Source organism: Ovis aries, chromosome 11, assembly GCF_016772045.2.
Source record: "Ovis aries strain OAR_USU_Benz2616 breed Rambouillet chromosome 11, ARS-UI_Ramb_v3.0, whole genome shotgun sequence".
Lineage (NCBI taxonomy): Eukaryota > Metazoa > Chordata > Mammalia > Artiodactyla > Bovidae > Ovis > Ovis aries.
Window position 1 is genome coordinate 54459407 of NC_056064.1, and position 26577 is coordinate 54485983.

Sequence of the window (26577 nt, forward strand, 5' to 3'; positions counted from 1 at the left end):
TGCTTTTCATATTGAGGCTCAGGTTGGATCCAGTCCCCCAAGCCAGTGGTTCACTCCGTGATCTTGGGCAAGCTGCCCCTGCACAGAGGCCGTTTCCTCGACCGTAAAAGGAAGTGGATAATACAGTGTTCCACTCCTGGGGTGGCTTCGAGGGATGCATTTATGCATGCGAAGCTTACCACGTTGCGTGAGAAGCAGTGAAGACTGAACAGAACCGCTGCACATCAGTGGTTCTCAACGTGGCCACACATCGGAATCACCTGGGGCAAAGAATGCCCATGCGTGGAAATTAGCTCTCCACAGAGATTCAGGCTTGACTCGTCGAGGTGTAGCCTGAGCATCAGGATGTTTTAAAGCTTCCCAGGTGATTCTAATGGACACGCAAGACTGAGAGCCACCCTTCAAAATAACTCGGGAAACAAGATGTTCTGAGAGCTCCCGTCCAAGGCTGCACAGTCTCTCAGAGAAAGATGGCTAGGGGGTGTCAAACCTGAAAGGGTACCCTCTGTTTTTCCTGTAAAACTCACATTGAAGATGGAGGGTATGCAAGGCCCTTTCAGCCCAGGTACTTGTCCAGGGTCCCCCAGGGTTTGCGACCTGACGAAAGTGAGGTTCCATGTAACGTGTGTGTGTTTCTCGTTAAAGTTCCACATTCAGAAACTGGCTTCAGCGACAGCAGGAAAAGAAGGTAAACTTGTTTGCACGGAAGGAGTTTCTCTTCCTTCAAGCCACGCCAGCCTCTAAACCTTCATAAGGCAGAGAAGGCGGCTCCCTTCCCTGGCACACTCCGAAAGACTCTGCGTTCACCAGTGGCTCGTTTTTAAGACAAAAGGGTGCACACCCTGACCAGGAGATCTGAGCAGTTAAACTGTGTGCTGTCTACATCAGAGCCTCAGGACATGCAGAAATTCCCTGCAAGGCTGGACCCCCAAACATGAGGCCTTGCCCAAGGAGACTCTGTCATCTGGACCAAACTATCCAGGGGTCTTTGCTTTTGGCTGTGCTCATCTTCCTCCTCTTCACCTTGCCCTCCTTTATTAAGGAACCCAACACAAAGCCTAGCAGGTAAGAGTCTGCCCTTTCCGAGTTCCCTGTGGTTTATTGGAAGAAACTGGAAAATGATAGCCCAGGGAGGATGGGGAACTTCTGAGACACCTCTGCGGTGACAGGTGGTGTCAGGGATCATGAAGGTTGTCAGGAATCATGGGCTGTGAAGCCGGAAGGGGAGACTCGGGGGACATGGAGGTGGTATAACAGGAAAACGGGGGCCGTGGGGCTTATACACAGAGGAGGTAGAGGCAGCAGTTGGATAACCGTTGGTCTGGTCTCCAGAAGGCATAGGTGGAAAACTATTTTCCCCTCTAGGTCTGTGAGTAATAACCTCAGCTTTGGGGTTCATTACATGCCATTCTCTGTGTACTAAAGCAAATGATTCATCCCATGAATTCCATTAATTTCTTTATATATATATATATATATCTTTCTTAAAAAAATAAAATGTTCATTTATTTGGCTGCACCGAGTCTTAGTTGCAGCACATGAGCTATTTAGTTGAGGCATGAGGGATCTAGCTGCCTGAAAGTGAAAGTGTTAGCTGCTCAGTCATCTCCAACTCTTTGTGATCTCATGGACTATCGCCCACCTGGCTCCTCTGTCCATGGAATTCTCCAGGCAAGCATACTGGAGTAGGTTGCTATTTCCTTCTGCTGGGTATCTTCCCAACCCAGGGATCAAACCTGGGCCTCTTACATTGGGAACTTGGAGTTTTAGCCACTGGACCACCAGGGAAGTTTCCCACTAAATTCTAAATTGTACAGTCTCTGAGATGTTTGTCAGTAAAATGAGACATTGCTCACTTTGGGGGGCAGCTGAAATTCTGGGTCCCAAGTGAACCCTTCAAAAGGACACTCTAGGCCATTTTTCTGATAAACACATCTCCTGTAGGGAGAAACCCCTACCTTTCCAGATTCAGTGTATTTTGAATGATTTTGTCTCACTACTCTTAGAATTTGAAAATAAAACATACCCTCATGAAGTTTTTAAAAATACAGCAAGGCAAAGCAAGAATAAAGCTCTCCCTATGATACCCTGTCACTACCCAGTCTCCGTGGGTAACCACCCTTAACACTTTGGTGTAGAAATAATCACTATGTTATTGTAGCTAATGCTTCTGTAGTACTCAGTATATGCTGGGCCCTATTCTAAATGCTTTATGCGTGAGGCACAGAGAGTTCAGATGAATGATCCAAGTTCATGCTGCTGGTAGTTGCAGGGCCAGCAGTCAAACCCAGACACTTTGGTTCCATAATCTGTGCTCTTTAACTTGTGTTAGACAAACCCTTCCAACAGATGGATAAGTGGGTAGATAGGTAGGTGATACTCAGCAGTAAAGAATTCACCTGCCGATGCAGGAGACATGGGTTCGACTCCTGGGTCAGGAAGATCCCCTGGAGAAGGAAATGGCCACCCACTCCAGTCTTCTTGCCTGGGAAATCCCGTGGACAGGGGAACTTGACAGGCTATAGTCCATCGGGTCTCAAAGAGTTAGGTACAACTTAGTGACTAAACAGCATTAAACAACAAAGGTAGGTGATAGGTAGGTAGATAGACAGGTGGATGGATGGATGGATGGTCAGACAGATAGGTATCACACTATAGACATTGGTTGACTTTTTAAATCAACTTTATCACGGACCTCCTTCCATGTTGGCACATACAGGTCTATCCCCTTCCTTTCCATGGCTGCATAGCTTCTGTAGGATGGATATAGCTGAGCCAACCCCATCTATGGGCTCTTGGGTTGCCACTCATTTTTCACAAACCTTTGGGCACTTATGTATTTCCGTAGGTAGATTTCTACAAGTGGAATTGCCAAGATAATGAATATGTTCACATTAAGTGTCAATGAAAGGACTTCCCTGGTGGTCCAGCGGTTAAGATTTTGCCTTCCAATGTTGAGGGGTGCCGGTTCGATCCCTGCTCAGGGAGCTAGGATCCCACACACCTTGCAGCCAAAAAAACCGAAAATATAAAAACCAGAAACAATATCGTAATAAATTCAATAAACACTTTAGAATGATGTACATTAAAAAAAATCTAAAAAAAAAGTCAATGGACACCATCGAGTCATCCTCAGAAAAGGCTACCCAAACAGGTGTGAAAGTTAACTCTCTCTCCAACCTCTGCGGCAACACTGGATCTTGTAAACGGTTTTCAAGTTTAATCATCTGATAAGTAAAAGCAGGTTTCTCTTTTTAATTTGCATTTCTCGGGCTACTGGTGAATCTGAGGATCCTCTAAAGTTTATAAAGCATTTCATTGTATGAATACGCCACGCATTATTTACTCATTCTCTGTTTTGATGGATGTTTGGGTAGTTTCCAGTTCTGGCTATTATGAATTATGCGTAAGCCTGCTGTGAACATTGTTGTACAAGCCTTTTTTATGTACATAGTTTTATTTCTCTTGGGTCAATATCTAGAGGTGGGATTGCTGTGTTATAAGGAAAGTATATGTTTAGCTTTATTTTTTTATACTTTTATTTGGCTGCACGAGGTCTAAGTTGCAGCTTGAGAGATCTTTTTAGCTGTGGCATATGAGATCTAGTTCCCTGACCAGGGCTCAAACCCAGGCCGCCTGCATTGAGAGTATGGACCACCTGGACCACCAGGGAAGTCTCTATGTTTAGTTTTAGAAGAAAAGTTATTGCGTTATTTCCAAAACAGTTTTGAATTTTTCTATTTCTCCTTTCGGGTTTCCCTAGTGGCTCAGTGGTAAAGAATCTGCCTGCCAAGTGGGAGATGCGGGTTCAATCCCTAGGTCGGGAAGACCCCCTGGAGATGGAAATGGCAACAATCCAGTATTCTGGCCTCCGAAATCCCATGGACAGAGGACCATATAAGAGATAGCTAGGGGTTGGACACAACTTGGCAACTAAACAACATTTCTCCCTTCAGTTTGGTCAGTTCTTGTTCCATGTCTTTTGACGCTCTCTTATTGGATGCGCATGCGTTTTGGATGGTCCTGACTTTGGAAGTGACTGTAAAGTTATTGAATCTGCCCACAATTTTAAGGGACAGGAAACAGGCCACATACTGAGATGTCTCGATAAACTGTTTATATTATTAAATCCCAAGAGAGCAGAGACAGTGGATGCTATAACAATAGTGGTCCCTGGAGGAGAAGATTTTGCATCTGTTGAAAGGTTCAAAGAGAAGACGGCATCTAGGAGACAGAGAGGGCTTTCGTGAGTGCCTGGGGAAAGACGTGGTGAGCAGAGGGGGAGCAAAGGCGCCAGCCTAAGTCCTAAATTAGTGTCCTCTCTGCTGACCCGAGAGCGAACCCGCCTCAGGGAAGTGAAGGCTTCCTCTGGGGAGCAGAGAAAGGGCATTTAGGAAGGTGGGACCCAGCGCTGCTGCAAAAGGCTTTCAGCCAGGGAGGCAGCCTCGCCTCGTGAGAGCACTATTTTAAGACGATGAGTTGGCCAGAAGTAAACAGGACGGTTTAGGAGGAGGGAGTTGCCACTTTGGATTGACCAGCAGTGGCACCCAAGGGAGTTGGACGACTCTGCAGGCAGATTATCCTGGTGTGAAGGGAGGGGCTGGGGCCATTAAAACGTTAGCCATTAAAACTCAAGGTGAGAAGGATCTGGACTAAGAGACCGTGGAACAGCAAGAAGGGGGAAATCAGGAGATATTCTGAAGGAGAGGAGGGAGAGAGAGGGAGAAGCAAAAGTGATGCGCAGTTTTGCAGTTTGACTGGTCATGCCCTCCCTTCCCTGCAGAGTTGCCTGGGCAGAGGGTGGGAGCAAAATCAGACAGGGAAGGGAGGCGCACAGTGCAGAACACACCACAGATCCCGCGGTTCCCATCATTATCGCATGGCTGAATGCTGACGCTGAAGCTGAAACTCCAATCCTTTGGCCACCTGATGCGAAGAAATGACTCATTGGAAACGACCCTGATGCTTGGAAAGATTGAAGGCAGGAGAAGGGGACGACAGAGGATGAAATGGTTGGATGGCATCACCAACTTGACGGACATGAGTTGAGTAAACTCCTAGAGTCGGTGATGGACAGGGAGGCCTGGCATGCTGCAGTCCATGGGGTCGCAAAGAGTCGGACATGACTGAGTGACTGAACTGAACTGAACTGATTGCATTGATGCTTACACTTTGTGGCTTGCCATGACCATTTGAGAGTCAGAGAAGATTTTCAGATCTTACTCTGTGCTCCAGGGGCCTTTCCATGTGTTCTTTTCTTCTTCTTTTTAAAAGATATTTATTTGTTTTTAATTTTATTTATTTGGCTTCACTGGGTCTTTGTTACACTATTCAGGATCTAGTTCCCTGAGCAGGGATCAAACCTAAGCCTTGCATTGGGAGCTTGAAGTGTTAGCCACACTGGACCACCGGGAAAGTCCCTCCACGTGTTATTTCTGATCTTTACAATTGTAGCTCAAGATTAGTATTTGTGTTCTTTCACAAAAAATGATTATGAGGCTCATAAATGTTAAGGGGATTTCCATGGAACCAGGAAGTAGCAAAACGGATATTTGAATTTAGAGGATTTGAGCTCCAAATCCCCTGCTTCTCCACTACCTCCTATGTGTTGACTCTTAAGAGGTTTAAAGTCCAAGGGAGGACTTCCCTGGTGGTCCAGTGGTTAAGAATCTGCCTGGCAGTGCAGGGGACACGCGTTTACCCCTGGTCCAGGAAGATCGCACGTGCTGTGAGGCAGCTAAGTCCCTGCACCACAAGTACCAGGCCCGTGTGCCTAGAGCCCGTGCTCCGCAACAAGAGAAGCCACGGCAATGAGAAGGCTGCACATCGAAACTAGAGGATAACCTCTCTCACCACGACTACAGGAAGCCTGGGCGTAGCAATGAGGACCCAGCGCAGCCAAAAATAAAGAAATAAATGGATTTTTTTTTTTAAGTCCAAAGGAGGAGACATACACAAAGCAAAAGAACGTGAGTGATATTATTAGTAGTGATAAATGTCCTCAGTAAAGTCAGATGAGACAGATGCTACCAGAGCACACAGAAAAGGGTCATCTAAACCAGGCAGATGGGAGCGGGAGGCAAAGGAGAACACGGTGGAGATGGGAGCATCTGCAAGGTGCCTGACGGCTGTGTGACATTTCAGCAAGCAGGAACACCGTAAGCAAGGAGGAAGTAGCGTAAGCAATGGTGCAGAAAGGAGCAAAGGATGATTTCAGGAAGGGGAGACTGACAGATGGGTCATTTAATAAGCACTGATAAGGTGTCAGTGTGTACTAGGCACTGGTCTCGGAGTTATGACTACTAATCACATATCGAGTCAGAGAATAGACACTATTATCATCATCAGCTCCTTTATAGATGAGAGAGATTAGATCACTTGTCCAAGGTCACCCTTGTCTCTGATGTTCAAACGCAGACAGGCTGGCCCCAGTGTCCCAGCATCGCACCACCCTCCACGTCTCTCCATCACATCCATCCTGACGTCATAAATCCTAAATGTGTCTTTTTCTGCCAGACTGTGAATTTCTTGTGGGTAGAAACTGTCTTATTCGTCTCCATTTCTCCAATAACTTGAACAGGTCCCAGACACTGTACATATGTAACACAGTGTCAACACTTACTGATAAAAGAATGAATGTGACCTTAAATAACTTTGTTCTGTAGCTATTAAGAATTTTAGAACTTCCCTGGCGGTCCAGTGGTTCAGATTCCAGGCTCCCAATGCAGGGGTCCTGGATTCCATCCCTGGTCCAGGAACTAGATCCCACATACCACAACTAAGACTGAAGATGCCACACGTTGAAACTAAGACCCGGTGCAGCAGAAAATTATTAATAAATTTTCTGGGTTTTTTTTTTTTAAGAAATTTTAGAGTAAGGGAGTAGCTTGATTAAATGTATGCTTTACAGAGGTTACTCTGTCAATAGATGGTTAGGTAGATGGCCAGGCACCCTGGGGTTTTTATTTGTTTGTTCGTTTTTAGGCGGTGCCACATGGCTTACAGGATCTTAGTTCCCTGATCCAGACTGAATCCGGGTCCGGGCAGTGAAAGTGATGAGTCCTAACCACTGAACTGCCAGGGAACTCCCTGGGGCACAGGAAGTTTTAAGGAGACAGGCTAGAGGGCCAAGGTAGTGGTTTAAGATCGAGTCCTTGGGGCCTGGAGCAAGGAGGTTATGATGGTAGCAGGACCAACAATAAAAGACTGAGAATAAGTTAAATCAGCTGGATTTGGTGACAGATATGATGGGGCAGTGGTAATAAGGATTTTAAGACAATTCTATGATTTCAAACCTAGGTTATTGGTCTACCTCTCATATCATTTCAAGACAAACACAAGTGCACCAAACCGACAAAAGTTTTGGTGCCAACCTCCAATTTACTCTCTGATGTGTAAAGACCAGGTCTCGGTCTGCTTGGCTTCCCTAGCCTGGAACAAATTTATCCTAGAATATGCTATGCATCTTTGTTTTGGCTTCAGAGATAATCATGAAGTGTGAGCTGGGAATCGGACCTATGGATTCTGTTTTCTTGTTTTGGTTATTGTTGTGAATATTTTATATATGTAGTTGGCTGTGCTGGGTCTTAGTTATGGCATGGGAGATTTAGTTCTCTGACCAGGTATCGAACTTGGGCCCCCTGCATTGGGGATGCAGAGTCTTAGCTACTAGACCACCTGAGAAGTCCCCTGGTTTCTGTTTGGTATCGTATTTTGCTTTGGTGTAAGAACCAAACTGTGTTTTCTATAACCTTCTGGTTTCTGATTCTGGACCCCTAGCTAGAATCAGAAAAACTTAACCTCAACCATTCTTACTCCTCTACCCCATCCCTAGGAGGGCATCAAGGGCTCTGGGATGTCTGATATGGTGCCAAGGCCCAGGAGAGGGCAGCTGATTCTTAGCCATCAGCTTGCTGCAAGATATCCATCATCACTACCTCTTGGCTCTTCTGTGTCACCTGGTTTACGCGTGAGAATGTTCTGTGATGTGGTTTCTATCTTCCCAGTTTCTACACGCAGTCACTTCCTTCCAGGGGTCTTAAGAGACCCTAGGAACACTACCAGGAAGTAGGAGCCCTCTAATCTTGGGTCCTTAGAGCCCTCCCTTCTCTCCCACCTCCTTTCATTCCTCCCCCCAGAGTAAATATTTCTAGGAAGGGGATGGTGGCATAGGAACTAGAAAGGTCCCTCTCCAAGATATTTTACCTATTTCCCCAAATCTTCTCCCCATTTGAGGGCTTAGGTATTTGGAGGGGAAAAGCCAGAAGCTCTTGCAGGGTATTCTTTATTTTCCAGCCCTTGTCTGCACGTGTGTCCGCGGGGGCAATGGACTTGGAGCTGACCATTAGCTGCCGGTGGTGGGTGGGAGGCAGGCACCAACGGGAAAGGGAGAAAACACAGGGAGGAAAACAACCGAATAACATTCCAGGATATTATACAGCTACATTTGTGAGTATAATAGGCAAAGAAAAGGGATCTGGATGTTCATGCCCTCGGGGGTCAACAGCAGGTTCTTTGAGAAAGTATAATCACAAGTTCACATCCTTTTGTGCTGAAATTTTTTTTCTGCTTTTTCAGTAAGGAGCACGCATTGCTTTAGTAAAACGAAAAATAATTCAGAAAACTTGTGAAGACAGAGGAGCAAAAGTCTAGGTATCATTGTGGATTGAAGTGTCCCTCTCAAACAGAACATGCCCTAGGCTGTGTGCCCTGTCTTCCACATAATAACACGTTATCGCATCAACTTACATTCATTTCTCACATACTTTCTCAACATACATTCTGTTCCCTCTGTTAGTTTGTGAGCCTCTTAAGAGAAAGGACTATAGCTTTTTTACCTCTCATTCCTAACAGATAGCTCCAAAAGCCTGGCCTATAATTGCTGCTCAATAAATAGTGCATTGTGCTTTCAAATTCTCCATAGGATGTCTCATTTGATTCTAAGTTTTCTCTTTAATTTTTTTATTTTTACTGAGGAACATGCAAATGTTTCAGTGAAATAAGGAGGCTTATATCAAAACACAGTCGTCCCTAGGACTTCCCTGGCTCCCCACTTCCTCTGCAGGAAATATGGGTTCAATACCTGATCAGGGAACTAAGATTCCTCGTGCCATGGGGAACGGCCAAAAAATAAATAAATGAAATAACCAATAAATACAATAATATAACTGTCCCCATGTCTTCTCCCTGCTCCAGGATTCTGATTTCCAAGGTGATTACTTTAATCCCCTCTGATTTTCTTTTTGGTCATCTACTGCTCTATTTATAACATGCCCACCTGCTACTTCTTGATTTCTTAGTTAAGTGATTAAGAGCCATCAAGGATATATTATTTACCCATGGCCTTGAAGCCTGTCGCCCCTTTAGATTTTCATCTCCAGACGCATGAACCCAAACAGGGGCTCTGGGCATCTCTAACCGTCGCCATAGTGTCAGCACGTGACCCAATTCGACCTGCCTGTATTTGTATAACAGCATTGTTGGAAATGGTCTTCCCCAGTGGCTCAGCAGGTGAAGAATCTCCCTGCCAATGCAGGAGACACGGGTTTGATCCCCAGGTCAGCAAAATCCCCTGGAGGAGGGAATGACAACCCAATCCAGCATTCTTACCTGGAGAATCCCATGGACAGAGAAGCCTAGTGGACTACAGTCCATGAGGTCGCAAGAGTCGAACACCACTTGGCAACTAAGTACACACACACATTGTTCAAAATGCCTTGTCTATACTGGCTTTCAACATCCTTACAACTGTTTTATAAAGCAGCTTTTAAGATTCTCACAATGGATAAGAAAACAGAGGCTCAAAGGGTCCTGTGACTTGCCTGAGATTACACAGCTGGCTAATTAGAGGCGGGGCTGGACTAGAACTCAGGCTACTTTCCACCCACCTAGGCTCCATTGCCCATTTGCCAAGTGCCAAGAAGTCAGTGTCCTCTCCACCTCAAGTGCAACCCAAAAACACGTCCAGTGGAGCCCGAGAGGTTAAGTCATGGGGAGGTGACCACCACCACACACCAGACGGCTACCCTTCATGTCACCTTGCAGGAGACTGGCTCAACTTGCTTTCAGAGCTCCCTGTGTCACCAGGAAGTAGAAATAATAAAACCCTGATCAAGTTACTGAATACTGCCAAGGTTGTTGGGTTCTGCAGATTCCAGGGAGCTCTTCCAGCCACAAAGAAGAACAGGAGGCAGGGTTGGGGCAGGCTGCCCACGCTCTCTATTCCTATACGCCTCGCCTCTCTCCCCTTTCCCTGTAGAAGGCTCTGGGGAGGGAGCAGGGGAGGAGAGAAATGTTATTTTTAACCCTAAGGTCAGTATTTTTAAATGCCAGAATAAAAATATCAACTGAACTTGGGATAATCTGTGAAACAACTTTATTCCCAAGTGTGATTTTTTTCCCAGAGAGGAAGATTTAGGTACAAGATTTAGGTACAGGTGCTTTAAAAAATGGACTTGGCTTTAGGGACTTTCCTGGTGGTCCACTGGTTAAGAATCTGCCTTCTAGTGCAGGGAATACAGGTTCGATCCCTGGTCGGGGAACTAAGATCCCGCATGCCGCAGATAAATTAAGCCTACATACCACAACTACTGAAGCTGTGTACCCTAGAGCCTGGGCACCGTAACAAGAGAAGCCCGGATGTCACAACTAGAGAAAGCCCACAGGCTGCAGTGAAGAGGCCGGGCAGGCAAAATCTACAAAAAAGGAAAAAAGGGACTTTCTTTGAAACACCCCTGGTTCTCAACTGAGAGCTTCTAGCCATGGGCTACACAGGTCATTTTGTATCTGTGATTCTTGATCCGTACTTGGAACCTTTTGCCGCTTCTTTGCTTCCAGGTCCTCCCAGGGTGATGCGCTGTTGTCTCGCTTCCTTTACGGAACAGAGCTCTGTGATCCCTGCTGGAGATATCCTTAGTTCATATTATTGCTGTTGTTCACTGTTCAGTCACTAAGTCATGCTCGACTCTCTGTGACCCCATGGACTACAGCATGCCCGGCCCCTCTGTCTGCCACTGTCTCCCAGGAGGTTGCTTAAATTCATGTCCATGAGTCGGTGATGCTGTCTAACCATCTCATTCTCTGCCACCCTCTTCTCCTTTTGCCTTCAATCTTTCCCAGCATCATGGTCTTTTCCAATGAGCTGGCTCTTCACATCAGGTGGTCAAAGGATTGGAGCTTCAACTTCAGTATCAGTCCTTCTGATGAATATTCAGGGTTGATTTCCTTTAGGAGTGACTGGTTTGGTCTCTTTGCAGTCCAAGGGACTCTCAAGAGTCTTCTTTAGCTCCACAGTTTGAAAGCATCAGCTCTTTGGCACTCAGCCTTCTTTATGGTCCAGCTCTCACATCTGTACCTGACTACTGGAAAAACCATAGCTTTCATATATATATGTATACATTTTTTGGTTGACCAAAAAGTTCATTTGGGTTTTTCCATATAGTGTTACAGGAAATATATATATATTATTTAATATACTTATATTTTTATTATATATATATATATGTTTTTCTTTTTTTGGCTGTGAGATCTTAGTTCCCTGACGAAGAATTGAGCCCATATCCCCTTCATCGAAACTGTGAAATCTTAACTACTGGGAAGTAGTTTACGACCTGAGAAGTCCCTATTTATTTATTTTTTAAGAGCAAATTTTTATATATTTACCTCCGAAGTAGATGAGAATTATAGTATCAAATTGCTTTTTGCTTGAGTGAATTGGTTCGCCTATTCCTCTGAACTAGAGTCATTTAATAGAACCAATGTTTCCCGCTACACCGGCCCCACCGCAGCCTAGCGGACGGAGTACAAGTTCAGGAGCACACAGGGTCTGGACAAGACGGATGCAAGACTCTCAGCATGTGGATGGAAGCAACTTGAGCGTTCAGTAAATTCCGTCCGTGATCTTTAGAAAGTGGCAGCATAAACCCTCATATCCCAGGCAATCACACGTGTGCACAATCATCGGGAGTTGAAGTTTAATCACATAATTTAGTCACTGCCTAGGTCATTGCTGCCACTTCCTAGAAAATGTAAACACATCGGCTCTCATGCCTACTGCATTGGTGGGCAGATTCTTGACTAGTAGCACCACCTGGGATAGACAAATGATTCAAGTCTAAAGTCCTCATACACTGCAAACAATGATCTGGTCCTGCCTGCCTCTTTGGGAGCATCTCCTGCCGGACAAGCCCCATTCCCCACTCTTTTATATGTGTGTATATATAATTTTATTTATTTATTTTTGGCTGTGCAGGATCTTTGTTCTGCGCAAGCTTCTCTGTAGTTATGGAGGCCAGGAGCTGTTTGCTGTGGCGTGCGGGCTTCTCACGGCGATGGCTTCTTCCGTGCAGCGTGGGCTCTAGGGCTCCCACACTTCAGTAGTTTCGGTTTCCCCGCCTCTATAGTTTCGGTGCACAGGCTTAGCTGCTCCGAGGCATGTGTGATCTTCCTGGACCGGGGATTGAACCCCGTGTCTCCTGCACTGGCAGGTGGGTTCTTTACCACTGAGCCACCAGGGAAGACCCCCACCCCATGTTTCCTTTTTTTTAAATTATGTATTTATTTATTTTTGCTGCACCAGCTCTCAGTTGCAGCATGTGGGATCTAGTTCCCTGACCAGGGATGGAACCCGGGCCCCCTACATTGGGAGAGTGGAGTCTTTGCCATTGGACTACCAGGGAAGTCTCCCAACACCACAACTTTTCACGCTTCTGGGACTGAAATTTCCTCCTCCCCACTCCTAATCCTCTTCAGAGGGGAGCTCCTCCAGGAAGCCTTCCTAGCTTCCATGTGGGAAGCATGCCTTTTGTCCGTCATCTCTAACACACACCTCACAGTTTGTGGGTACTTAGTTCCCCAACCAGGGATTGAACTCGGGCTGCGGCAGTGAATGTGCTGAGGCCTAACCACTGGACCTTCAGGGAATTCTCAACAGTTTGCTTTTAAGCAGTGATGGACTGATGATAGGATAAGAAGCACATCTTTAAGGCAGATCTTTCAAAATCAAGGTTGGCAACTATAGTCTTAACAGGCATGCATCTTTCCCATTTCCTTGTGGACAAAGATACCTTTGTTACCTATGTTTTTATTTTAAGGTCCACTGAGTCACAAGATATTAGGTGGCAGGACTAGGTTCACACAAACTCATTCTTAGACTCACAGCTGGGAACACAGAGGATGCTGGAGCCGCAAGGAGTGAGCCCGGGAAGCTGGAGGTGCAGCATGGAGAGATGAGTGGTTCAGCTCTGCCCTTGGCCTCCGGTTCCAGCTCCCCAGACTCAGTACCGCCACTTAGGTTTCTTTACCAGTCCAAAATGGCTTCCCAGGTGGCATTAGTGGTAAAGAACCCCCTTGCCAATGCAGGAGATGTAAGAGACGTGGGTTCGATCCATGAGTGGGGAAGATCTCCTGGAGGAGGGCATGGCAACCCACTCCAGTATTCTTGCCTGGAGAATCCTATGGATAAAGGAGCCTGGTGGGCTGCAGTCCATAGGGTCGTGAAGAGTTGGGTACGGCTGAAGGGACTTAGCACGCATGCACTGGTCAGAAGTAAGTGTCCAGATCCATTGCTGGCAGGTGCCGCTTGGCGTTGGGAAGCAGCCAGCAAAGTCCCTCCCCTCGCCTCTCCTGAAGACTGATTTGAAGTCCGCCTGAGACACAAAAATGAATGCTAGTTACACTCCTCAAGTCTCTACAACCTTAGCCTTCATCCAAAGTCATCTCTTTCTCTAGGAATAAGCATCAACAGAACATTAAGGAAAGGTCCCCAGAGTTACTGCAAAATGCCATGTCTCAGGCACCCACCACGAGAAGGAAGGCAACCACCCACATGGGGTCAGTACTGGGGACCCACACTCGGGACACACACCCCGAGGCCACAGCCCTCATAGCCAACCAGCGCAGAAGAGCGCAGACCAGCAAGGCCCATGCCGAGGAGCCGGGCAGAGTGCCCACCCCCACCGGAAAGGCAGCACTGCAGACACGGGCAAGCAAGGACACCCGGGTGGACACGCTGCCCCCAACGGCTGGAGGTGGGGGGGTGACCTCCAGCAGGACTGAGGGGCCATCACTGAACAGTCAGAACCCAAGGCCAACCAGAGGATCCAGGGACTGGAAGGCGAGGCCCACAGGCCCCGGAGCGGTGCCCACGGAGCCACGGGACAGCCCGGCAACTGCAGCTAAGACCCTCCTTCCAAAACTCCAGGCCGGGGCGCAGGCGGGAAAGGGAGCCAGAAGAGCCACCCCAGCAGCCGCCCCCTCCCAGGACAGAGCCCAGCCCACACGGTCCTCGGCCCCTCCCCGGAGCCCTGCCACCCAGAGAAGCCAGAAGCTGAAGGCCACCAACTTCAAGTCTGAGCCCCATTGGGATTTTGAGGACGAATACAGTCTGGAGGTGGGCGGCCTGCAGACGGTGAGTTTTCCCTCTTCTCGGGGCCCTGAGGCCCTCCCCACCCCTTCCATCCCAGGCTCTGCTCCTAAGCTCTGCTCTCCCCAACCCGGAGAATCAGGTAACCAGCCCCGGGAGAAAGGCCAGCTGGGCGGCCTTTCCCACACGGCTCATCCAGGTGAGGGTGTGATCGAAGGGCCCGCCCTGGTCCCCAGGAGACCCGGAGGCTCCTCAGAAAGGGTGAGAGAGTGTGACCTCAGCAGGCGGAGGGGCAGGACCGGGCAGGATCCAAGGGACAAGAACACCCCAACCTGGTGCCCAGCCCTGTCCTCCCCACAGAGATAATTCCAAGACCCTCTCTCTTTTCCAGCCCTAAGAAAAGCAGCCTGGGCCCCCAGCCACGGGAGGGGAGACCTGGATGTTTGCACGCATAACTACAGCCACGCACAGTACATGAGACCCGTAGCATACATCCTGCCCGTGGTGGGCCTGGGCGATCAATGAAGGCTCTGGGAATGGGATGGCAGATGTAGCGGAGGAGGGGCCTTTCCAGCTTTGAGGCCTGGTTTCTGCTCCCGCACCCACCTCCCCTCAGTCCCACCGCTCCATCCCCCACCCCACGGCTTCCGGACCCTCTCCCGGCCTGACCCATCCTCCTGTGTGCAGACCTGCCCTGACTCGGTGAAGATCAAAGCCTCCAAGTCACCCTGGCTCCGGACTCTCTTTCTGCCCAACCTCACCCTCTTCCTGGACTCTGGACACTTCAACCAGAGCGAGTGGGACCGCCTGGAGCACTTCTCTCCGCCCTTCGGCTTCATGGAGCTCAATTTCTCCTGTGAGTCCTCGTCTAAGGGCCCTGGGTGTGCGCTAGGCCACAGCAGAGGGCCATGCTTCTTTAAAAAATATTTTAAAAATATTTTTTGGCCATGCTGTGCAGCATATGGAGTCTTAGTTCCCTGACCAGGAATTGAATCCCCAACCTCTGCTTTGGGAGCGCAGTCTTAACCACTGGACCATAAGGAAAGTCCCAGAGGACCATGCTTTTTTGCCTCTGGACCACCTCTCCCCTGCGAGCAACCAGCCCCGGGAGAAAGGCCGGCTGGGCGGCCCCCTGGCCCTGGCTGGGCTCTGAGTGGAACCCCCTCCCCCTGACTCTCCACATTGCAGTGGTGCAGAAGGTCGTGGCGCGCTTCCCCCCAGTGCCCCAGCAGCAGCTGCTCCTGGCCAGCCTCCGCCCTGGGAGCTCCCGGTGCATCAGCTGTGCCGTGGTGGGTAACGGGGGCATCCTGAACAACTCCCACGTGGGCCCAGAGATAGACAGCCACGACTACGTGTTCCGGTGAGCCTGCACCTGCCCCCACCCCCACCCCTCTCCTGCAGAGCAGGGCTCTTCCGGGAGATCTCAGAGGGTGCTCCCAGTCTGGATCCAGAAGCTGTGGGGGAGGGTCCTGGGCTCGCTAGTGCCACACCCCCATCCCTTCTTCCTTCCGCGACCACCTCCACGCATCACCCGGAAGCCCTCGTGTGCTCTGATTTTGTCTTTCGGGCTAGGCTGAGTGGTGCCGTCATTAAAGGCTATGAACACGATGTGGGTACTCGGACCTCCTTCTACGGCTTTACCGCCTTCTCTCTGACCCAGTCACTCCTTATACTGGGCAGTCGGGGTTTCCGGCACGTGCCTCTGGGCCAGGTGAGCAAACAGGAATGGGTCTGGCCGCCCACAGACTTTGGATACGGGAGGATGCAGGTGAGCCATGGAGGCAGACAGGGAGATAGGGAGCATTCTGAGTCTACAGCTTGTCGTTGGTACAGTCTCTGGACATGTGAGGGGCAAGCACAGGGAGGGCAGCCATGCCAGGCCGGAGGAGAGCAAGCAGGCGGTCTGGGGTCAAAGTCAGGCCACCCCACTGAAGGCAGGACCTTGGTCCTCAGGACGTCCGCTACCTGCACTTCCTGGAAGGCACCCGGGACTATGAGTGGCTGGAAGCACTGCTTCTGAATCGGACCGTGACTTCAAGGAACCTTTTCTGGTTCAGGTACCTACTGCCTCCTCTCCCCTCACCCACAGACAAGCTGTGGAGGGGGCAGCCGTGAAGGGTTGGACAGATGGGGACAGTCTGAGCTCTCACCTGGAAATGGGGGACCAGTCATGCCCACGATCCTGCCTTGGCCGTCCCCCGGAGATGTAAGAAAATGAAGGACCCATTCCTGCCCACAGGCGCAGACCTCAGGAGGCCTTCCAGGAAGCCTTGCAACTGGACAGATACCTGTTGCTGCACCCAGACCTGCTCCGATACATGAAGAACAGGTGAGAGTGGGAAGCCCGTGGAAAGGGCCGAGTCCCTCTCATCCTCTCAAGCCTCCTGACAGCTGGGGGGCTGGGCTCTCTCGCAGATTCCTGAGGTCTGAGACTCTGAACACTGCCCACTGGAGAATATACCGGCCCACCACGGGGGCCCTCCTGCTGCTCACTGCCCTCCAGCTCTGTGACCGGGTGAGGCCCTGCTTCTAGAGCCTGTGGATATGGAAAAACAGCTCTGGGGTAGCCCTGGGCCTGTTCAGCAAAGGATGATGGCTGGGGGGTGGGGGGAGGGGCCTGAGTGTGGACACATGCCTGTGTGCAAGCATGCTTCCAGGGGTCCTGCATCCAGACCCCCAGGGATAGAATCAGGACACAGGGCCCCTGCCCCCCCCCCCCCCCCACCACACACACACACAGAAGAAGCCCGAGAGACACACTTGCAGGCCTTATTTCTCCTCCGCCTTCCTGTAGGTGAGTGCCTATGGGTTCATCACCGAGGGCCACGAACGCTTCTCTGACCACTACTATGATAAGTCCTGGAAACGAACGATCTTTTACATCAACCACGACTTCAAGTTGGAGAGGACGCTCTGGAAGCGGCTACATGATGAAGGTATCATCCGGCTGTACCAACGTCCTATGACTTCCAAGCCGACCATCTGAAGGGAGCCTGGGCTGCTGAAGTCCCTTCAGCTATTCTAAGGCTCAGAGCACAGTGAGGGGCCAGAGACTCGTCTGCCATCTTCCAGCGCCTGGACCAGGCTCTGAGCCCCTCCAGACTTCAGGGGTAGAGGTCTACTGAACTACTGCAGAGGAGGGGACACCCTCAAGATGGCAAGTGATGGGTTGAGGTTTCGGAGACCTTGGAAAAATTTCTGCAGAGTCTGTTCCGTGGAGGTGGGGACTCAATTTTTGAGACCAAGGGGACTTCCCTGGTGGCTCAGACGATAAAGAATCTGCCTGCAATGCAGGAGACCTGGGTCAATCCCTCAGTCAGGATGATTGCCTGGAAAAGGGCACGGCAACCCACTCCAGTATTCTTGCCTGGAGAATCCCATACACAAAGGAGCCTGGCAGGCTACAGTCCATGGGGTTGCAAAGAGCTGGACACGACTTAGCGACTAACACTTTCACATTTTCACTGTTCAAAAGCAGCTTGGCACAGAAGGAGGAGTCTGAACTTATGGAGACATGCAGATTTGGGATTGAATTACAGATTTTCCACATAGCAGCTGTGAAATCTTGAAGGCATGACTGTATTTCACTCTACACAGTCTGGTGGACCCTTCCAGGGGTTATCTGATTCTAATGGAAGGTCTGCAAATTTCCTTATCTTTGAGCTACTTGACAGCTCTCTGGGTTGTAGAAAACTGATAGTAATAAAAATGATTTCTGTCTGAATGAAAAATGGGGATAGTGATCAGTCTTGTTCCTATTATCAAATTAATTTTGGTATTCTGGACTGCCAATGTATGCATCCGGACTTTGGGCTCTTTTTTGAACCATTTTTACCAGTTCCTTCACTAATTAATGAGTTAAATAAAATCTCTGATATGTGTTCATTTTATATTTGTATAAGAATCACAATTCTATCCTTAAAAAAAAAAAGAAAAATCATCCTTGAGACTTCCCTGGTGATCCAGTGGTTCAGAACCTTCCCTGCAATGCACGGGATGCAGGTTCCATCCCCAATCGGGAAACCAAGATCTCACATGCCGTGGGACAACGAAGCCCGTGTGTGACAAATTCTGAGTCCATGCACCTCATTTAAAGAGCCAGTGAGTCACGAGCTGTGGAGCCCACAGGCTGTGGAGGCCACAAGCCACAACTAGAGAGAAGACCACACATCCAAACAAAGAGCTGGAGTACTGCAACAAGACCCAATGCAGCCAAAAAGAAATAAGTGATCAATATTTTTAAAAAAGGTCATCCTTTAACGTTTTTAGGCCGTTGTTTTCTAATCTGTAAAATGACTTTTGTTGTTGTTGTCCAGTGGCTAAGTTATGTCTGACTCTTTTTGACCTTGTGACTGCAGCACACCAGGCTTCCATGTCCTTCCCTGTCTCCCAGAGTTGGCTCAAACTCACATCCACTGAGTCCGCGATGCCGTCTAACCATCTCATCCTCTGTCACCCCCTTCTCCTCTTGCCCTCGATCTTTCCTAGCATCAGGGTCTTTTCCAATGAGTCGGTTCTTCGCATCAGGTGCCCAAATTATTGGAGCATCAGCTTCAGCATCAGTCCTTCTAATGAATATCCAGGGTTGATTTCCTTTAGGATTGACTAGGTTGGGAGTGTTCATTTCACAAGAATTTTTGAAATCACTGACGCAACAAGGCATTTGTTTTCCTTCTTTCATTTTTATTAATCCTCCCATCAATCTGCATTTTCTAAAACTCCGGGGAGAGAATTTAGGCTAAGCTGAAGACACTTCAGTTCACCTTACCTCTTTGAGCTTTGTCTCCAGGATTTGAACTCTGAAACCCAGAAGAACTTGAGCAGGCAGCAGAGTACGGGAGTGAGGGGGTAGGGAGTGGAGGGTGGGGGACTTGGGGCAGGGGTCAGGTGGGCGGGTGTTGTGAAAGCTCCCTTTCAGACTTAATTCTCAGGTTCCAAAGCTAATTAGTACCAGTGCTGCTGATTTGCTCAGTCGTGGCTGACTCTTTGCGACCCCATGGACTGTAGCCCACCAGGTTCTTCTATCCACGGAATTTTCCAGGCAAGAATACTGGAGTGGGTTGCCATTTCCTTCTCCAGGGGATTAATAGGTCCTGATTTGCTTTGCTCAAGGTGCAGTACCAGCTCTGGGCGGCAGGTGGCGACATCTCTACGCCCCCTTCTGAGTGGTTCAGTTCAGTTCAGTTAGTCCCTCAGTCGTGTCCGACTCTTTGCGACCCCATGAATCGCAGCACGCCAGGCCTCCCTGTCCATTACCAACTCCCGGAGTTCACTCAGACTCACGTCCATCGAGTCAGTGATGCCATCGAGCCATCTCATCCTCTGTCGTCCTCTCTTCCTCCTGCTCCCAATCCCTCCCAGCATCAGAGTCTTTTCCAGTGCGTCAACTCTTCGCATGAGGTGGCCAAAGTACTGGAGTTTCAACTTTAGCGTCATTCCTTCCAAAGAACATCCAGGGCTGATCTCCTTTAGAATGGACTGGTTGGATCTCCTTGCAGCCCAAGGGACTCTCAAGAGTCTTCTCCAACACCACACTTCTAAAGCATCAATTCTTCAGCGCTCAGCCTTCTTCACAGTCCAACTCTCTACATCCATACATGACCACAGGAAAAACCATAGCCTTGACTAGATGGACCTTTGTTGGCAAAGTAATGTCTCTGCTTTTCAATATGCTATCTAGGTTGGTCATAGCTTTTCTTCCAAGGAGTAAGCGTCTTTTAATTTCATGGCCGCAGTCACCATCTGCAGTGATTTTGGAACCCAAAATAATAAAGTCTGACACTGTTTGCACTGTTTCCCCATCTATTTCCCATGAAGTGATGGGACTGGATGCCATGATCTTTGTTTTCTGAATGTTGAGCTTTAAGCCAACTTTTTACTCTCCTCTTTCACTTTCATCAAGAGGCGTTTTAGTTCCTCTTCACTTTCTGCCATAAGGGTGGTGTCATCTGCATATCTGAGGTTATTGATATTTCTCCCGGCAGTCTTGATTCTGGCTTGTGCTTCTTCCAGCCCAGCATTTCTCATGATGTAGTGGTACCCAGCTTTTATTAGGTTTTCCTAACTATTCCTGCGGGGCTTCCCTGATAGCTCAGTCGGTAAAGAATCCACCTGCAATGCAGGAGACCCCTAGCTACCTGTTAGTTTGTACACTAGGACCACGGCCTTGTCTAACTCAATGAAACCAAGCCATGCCTGCGGGGCAACCCAAGACGGGTGGGTCATGGTGGAGAGGTCTGACAGAATGTGGTCCACTGGAGAAGGGAATGGCAAGCCACTTCAGTATTCTTGCCTTGAGAACCCCATGAACAGTATGAAAAGGCAAAATGATAGGACACTGAAAGGGGAACTCCCCGGGTCAGTAGGTGCCCAATATGCTACTGGAGATCAGTGGAGAAATAACTCCAGAAAGAATGAAGGGATGGAGCCAAAGCAAAAACAATACCCAGTTGTGGAAGTGACTGGTGATAGAAGCAAGATCCGATGCTGTAAAGAGCAATATTGCATAGGAACCTGGAATGTCAGGTCCATGAATCAAGGCAAATTGGAAGTGGTCAAACATGAGATGGCAAGGGTGAACGTCAACATTCTAGGAATCAGCGAACTAAAATGGACTGGAATGGGTGAATTTAACTCAGATGACCACTATATCTACTACTGCGGGCAGGAATCCCTCAGAAGAAATGGAGTAGCCATCATGGTCAACAAAAGAGTCTGAAATGCAGTACTTGGATGCAATCTCAAAACGACAGAATGATCTCTGTTCATCTCCAAGGCAAACCATTCAATATCACAGTTATCCAAGTCTATGCCCCAACCAGTAACGCTGAAGAAACTGAAGTTGAACGGTTTTATGAAGACCTACAAGACCTTATAGAACTAACACCCAAAAAAAGATGTCCTTTTCATTACAGGGGACTGGAATGCAAAAGTAGGAAGTCAAGAAACACCTGGAGTAACAGGCAAATTTGGCCTTGGAATGCGGAATGAAGCAGGGCAAAGACTAATAGAGTTTTGCCAAAAAAAAAGGCACTGGTCATAGAAAACACCCTCTTCCAACAACACAAGAGAAGACTACACATGGACATCACCAGATGGTCAACACAGAAATCAGATTGATCATATTCTTTGCAGCCAAAGATGGAGAAGCTCTATAGAGTCAACAAAAACAAGACCAGGAGCTGACTGTGGCTCAGATCATGAACTCCTTATTACCAAATTCAGACTCAAATTGAAGAAAATAGGGAAAACTGCTAGACCATTCAGGTATGACCTAAATCAAATCCCTTATGATTATACAGTGGAAGTGAGAAATAGATTTAAGGGCCTAGATCTGATAGATAGAGTGCCTGATGAACTATGGAATGAGGTTCGTGACACTGTACAGGAGACAGGGATCAAGACCATCCCCATGGAAAAGAAATGCAAAGAAGCAAAATGGCTGTCTGGGGAGGCCTTACAAATAGCTGTGAAAAGAAGAGAGGTGAAAAGCAAAGGAGAAAAGGAAAGATATAAGCATCTGAATGCAGAGTTCCAAAGAATAGCAAGAAGAGATAAGAAAGTCTTCTTCAGCGATCAATGCAAAGAAATAGAGGAACACAACAGAATGAGAAAGACTAGAGATCTCTTTAAGAAAATTAGAGATACCAAGGGAACATTTCATGCAAAGATGGGCTTGATAAAGGACAGAACTGGTATAGACCTAACAGAAGCAGAAGATATTAAGAAGAGGTGGCAAAAATACACAGAAGAACTGTACAAAAAAGATCTTCACGACCCAGATAATCATGATGATGTGATCACTAATCTAGAGCCAGACATCCTGGAAAGTGAAGTCAAGTGGGCCTTAGAAAGCATCATTACGAACAAAGCTAGTGGAGCTGATGGAATTCCAGTTGAGCTATTTCAAATCCTGAAAGATGATGCTGTGAAAGTGCTGCACTCAATATGCCAGCAAATTTGGAAAACTCAGCAGTGACCACAGGACTGGAAAAGGTCAGTTTTCATTCCAATCCCAAAGAAAGGCAATGCAAAAGAATGCTCAAACTACCGCACAATTGTGCTCATCTCACATGCTAGTAAAGTAATGCTCAAAATTCTCCAAGCCAGGCTTCAGCAATACGTGAACTATGAACTTTCAGATGTTCAAGCTGGTTTTCGAAAAGGCAGAGGAACCAGAGATCAAATTGCCAACATTCGCTGGATCATGGAAAAAGCAAGAGAGTTCCAGAAAAACATCTATTTCTGTTTTATTGACTATGCCAAAGCCTTTGACTGTGTGAATCACAATAAACTGTGGAAAATTCTGAAAGAGATGGGAATACCAGACCACCTAATCTGCCTCTTGAGAAATCTGTATGCAGGTCAGGAAGAAACAGTTAAAACTGGACATAGAACAACAGACTGGTTCCAAATAGGGAAAGGAGTACATCAAGGCTGTATATTGTCACCCTGCTTATTTAACTTCTATGCAGAGTACATCATGAGAAACGCTGGACTGGAAGAAACATGAGCTGGAATCAAGATTGCCAGGAGAAATATCAATAACCTCAGATATGCAGATGACACCACCCTTATGGCAGAAAGTGAAGAGGAGCTAAAACACCTCTTGATGAAAGTGAAAGAGGAGAGTGAAAAAGTTGGCTTAAAGCTCAACATTCAGAAAACGAAGATCATGGCATCCGGTCTCATCACTTCATGGGAAATAGATAGGGAAACAGTGCAAACAGTGTCAGACTTAATTTTTTTGGGTTCCAAAATCACTGCAGATGGTGACTGCAGCCATGACATTAAAAGACGCTTACTCCTTGGAAGAAAAGTTATGACCAACCTAGATAGCATATTGAAAAGCAGAGACATTACTTTGCCGACTAAGGTCCATCTAGTCAAGGCTATGGTTTTTCCAGTAGTCATGTATGGATGTGAGAGTTGGACTGTGAAGAAGGCTGAGCGCTGAAGAATTGATGCTTTAGAAGTGTGGTGTTGGAGAAGACTCTTGAGAGTCCCTTGGGCTGCAAGGAGATCCAACCAGTCCATTCTGAAGGAGATCAACCCTGGGATTTCTTTGGAAGGAATGATGCTAAAGCTGAAACTCCAGTACTTTGGCCACCTCATGCGAAGAATTGACTCATTGGAAAAGACTCTGATGCTGGGAGGGATTGGGGGCAGGAGGAGAAGGGGACGACCGAGGATGAGATGGCTGGATGGCATCACTGACCCGATGGACGTTAGTCTGAGTGAACTCCGGGAGATGGTGATGGAAGGGAGGCCTGGCGTGCTGCGATTCATGGGGTCACAAAGAGTCGGACACGACTGAGCGACTGAACTGAACTGAACTGAACTGTTTAGAATCACATGCTATCAGTAGAGGACGTTCAAATCTGCCTCCTCAAATTTAAACTTGGGTTACCCAAATATAAAGACTGAATCTCATGTGAAAGTGAAAGTGTGGTGGCTCAGTTGTGCCCAACTCTTCCCGATCCCATGGACTATAGCCCACCAGGTTCCTCTGTCCATGGGATTTTCCAGGCAAGGATACTGGAGTGGGTACCCATTTCCTTCTCCAGGGGATCTTCTTGACCCAGGGATTGAACCCAGGTCTCCTGCACTGCAGGCAGATTCTTTACTGACTGAGCTCCAGGGCATCTTTATCTGGATCCAGATTGGATGGTGAAGGCCTGAGAAGCCTGGTGTGTCTATGGGGTTGCAGGGTCCAGCACCACTCAGAGACTGAACAGCAACAGAAATTTGCATAAACTGTAGGATTAACTCACCCTGAGTGAATTAAAGAAGAGAAATCAAAGGCCTAAGTGCAGATGATATGATAGTATATGATAGAATAAATATACTATATAATATTGCTATAGTAAAATACAGATATAGAAAATTAATGGACAGAAACCAGTAGACTTCATAAACATAGACAATAACCACGGAGACATAATATAGAGAAAACCCCTCCATAGCAGCCAAGAAGATAACACACTTAGTAATAAATTCAATAGGAAATGTCCAAAATTTGTACAAAGGAAAAGACACAAAAGTAGATTTGAACAAAAGGAGAGTCGTTTCATCTTTTGTTCTTGGAAAGGATGACTCAAAGTAACAACTGTGTCAGTTCTCCCCAAGTAAATTTATAAATTTAAGGCAATTCCATTAAAAATAACAAACCATTTTTTCTAGATTCTAAATGCATACTAAAATACATGTGGAAGAAAAAACATGTCAGAACAACCTGGAAAACCTGAAAAAGAAAGGCAATGAGGGAGGTCTAGCTCTGCCAAATATTAAGACATACTATAAAGTCTCTGTTATTAAAACAACATGGGGACTTTCCTGGTGGTCCAGTGGCTGACTCCGCTTCCAATGCAGGGGGCCCGGGTTCCATCCTGGTCAGGGAACTAGATCCCACATACCACAACTAAGTGTTCACATGCAGCATCTAAGACCCGGTACAGCCAAATAAATAACTAAAAATAAATAAATATAAAATAGTAAACAGCAACAAGAAAGCAACAGCAACGTGATGCTCTGTGTGAATAGACAGATGACTAGCTAAATGGGATAGAAAGTCCAGAAATTTACCCAAGTGCATAAGAACACCACTGGGTCAAAACCAACTTTGTGACTGGTGGTCCTCAGATAACAGATTCGTATTTGGAAAGAGATCAGACTAGGTCTACAACTTGCCCCTCACACATGACTAAACTCTAGGTGAGTCAGAGACCTATGTGTGAAAAATGAAATGCTAAGAGCCCTAAGAGATACCAAGGGAACATTTCATGCAAAGACGGGCACAATAAAGGACAGAAATGGTATGGACCTAACCGAAACAGAAAATATTAAGAAGAGGTGGCAAGAATACACAGGAGAACTAGACAAAAAAGATCTTCATGACCCAGATAACCACGATAGTGTATCACTCACCTAGAGCCAGACATCCTGGAATGCAAAGTCAAGTGGGTCTTAGGAAGCATCACTATGAAAAAAGCTAGAGGAGGTGATGGAATTCCAGTTGAGCTGTCTCAAATCCTAAAAGATGATGCTGTGAAAGTGCTGCACTCAATATGCCAGCAAATTAGGAAAACTCAGCAGTGGCCACAGGACTGGAAAAGGTCAGTGTTCAGCCCAATCCCAAAGAAAGGCAATGCCAAAGAATGTTCAAACTATGGCACAACTGCACTCATCTCACACACTAGCAAGGTAATGCTCAAAATTCTCCAAGCCAGGCTTCAACAGTACATGAACCATAAACTTCCAGATGTTCAAGCTGCATTTATAAAAAGCAGAGGAACCAGAGATCAAATTGCCAACATCTGCTGGATCATCGAAAAAACATGAGCGTTCCAGAAAAACACCTACTTCTGCTTTATTGACTATGCCAAAGCCTTTGACTGTGTGGATCACAACAAACTGTGGAAAATTCTTCAAGCAATGGGAATACCAGACCATCTAACCTGCCTTCTGAGAAATCTGTATGCAGGTCAAGTAGCAACAGTTAGAACTGGATATGGAACAACAGACTGGTTCCAAATTGGGAAAAGAGTACATCAAGACTGTATATTGTTACCCTGCTTATTTAACTTATATGCAGAGTACATCATGAGAAATGCCAGGCTGGATGAAGCACAAGCTGGAATCAAGATTGCCAAGAGAAACGTCAATAACCTCAGATATGCAGATGACACCACCTTTATGGCAGAAAGTGAAGAAGAACTAAAGAGCCTCTTGATGAAAGTGAAAGCAGAGAGTGAAAAAGTTGGCTTAAAACTCAACATTCAGGAAACTAAGATCATGGCATCTGGTCCCATCACTTCATGGCAAATATTTGGGGAAACAGTGGAAACACTGACAGACTATCTTTTTGGGTTCCAAAATCATTGCAGATGGTGATTGCAGCCATGAAATGAAAAGACACTTGCTCCTTGGAAGAAAAGCTATGACCAACCTAGGCAGCACATTAAAAAGCAGAGATATCACCTTGCCAACAAAGGTCCCTCTAGTCAAAGCTACAGTTTTTCCAGTAGTCACGTATGTATGTGAGAATTGGACTATAAAAAAGGCTGAGTGCCAAAGAATTGATGCTTTTGAACTGTGGTGTTGGAGAAGACTCTTGAGAGTCCCTTGGACTGTGAGGAGAGCCAACCAGTCCATCCTAAAGGAGATCAGTCTTGAATATTCATTGGAAGGACGGATGCTGAAGCTGAAACTCCAAT

At 47.2% G+C, this 26577-nt stretch overlaps 1 protein-coding gene across 1 annotated transcript; it reads left to right on the top strand.

Annotated features, from left to right (window-relative positions):
• Positions 1-779: 779 nt before the first annotated feature.
• On the top strand, positions 780-18252 carry ST6GALNAC1 (ST6 N-acetylgalactosaminide alpha-2,6-sialyltransferase 1). The gene is made up of 9 exons (XM_027975407.3): positions 780-1065; positions 13729-14407; positions 15050-15218; positions 15551-15722; positions 15935-16073; positions 16316-16419; positions 16602-16691; positions 16778-16877; positions 17157-18252. Exons 1-9 carry the CDS (start codon positions 935-937, stop codon positions 17346-17348), a joined length of 1776 nt encoding a protein of 591 aa, XP_027831208.2. The 5' UTR covers positions 780-934; the 3' UTR covers positions 17349-18252.
• Positions 18253-26577: the final 8325 nt, after the last annotated feature.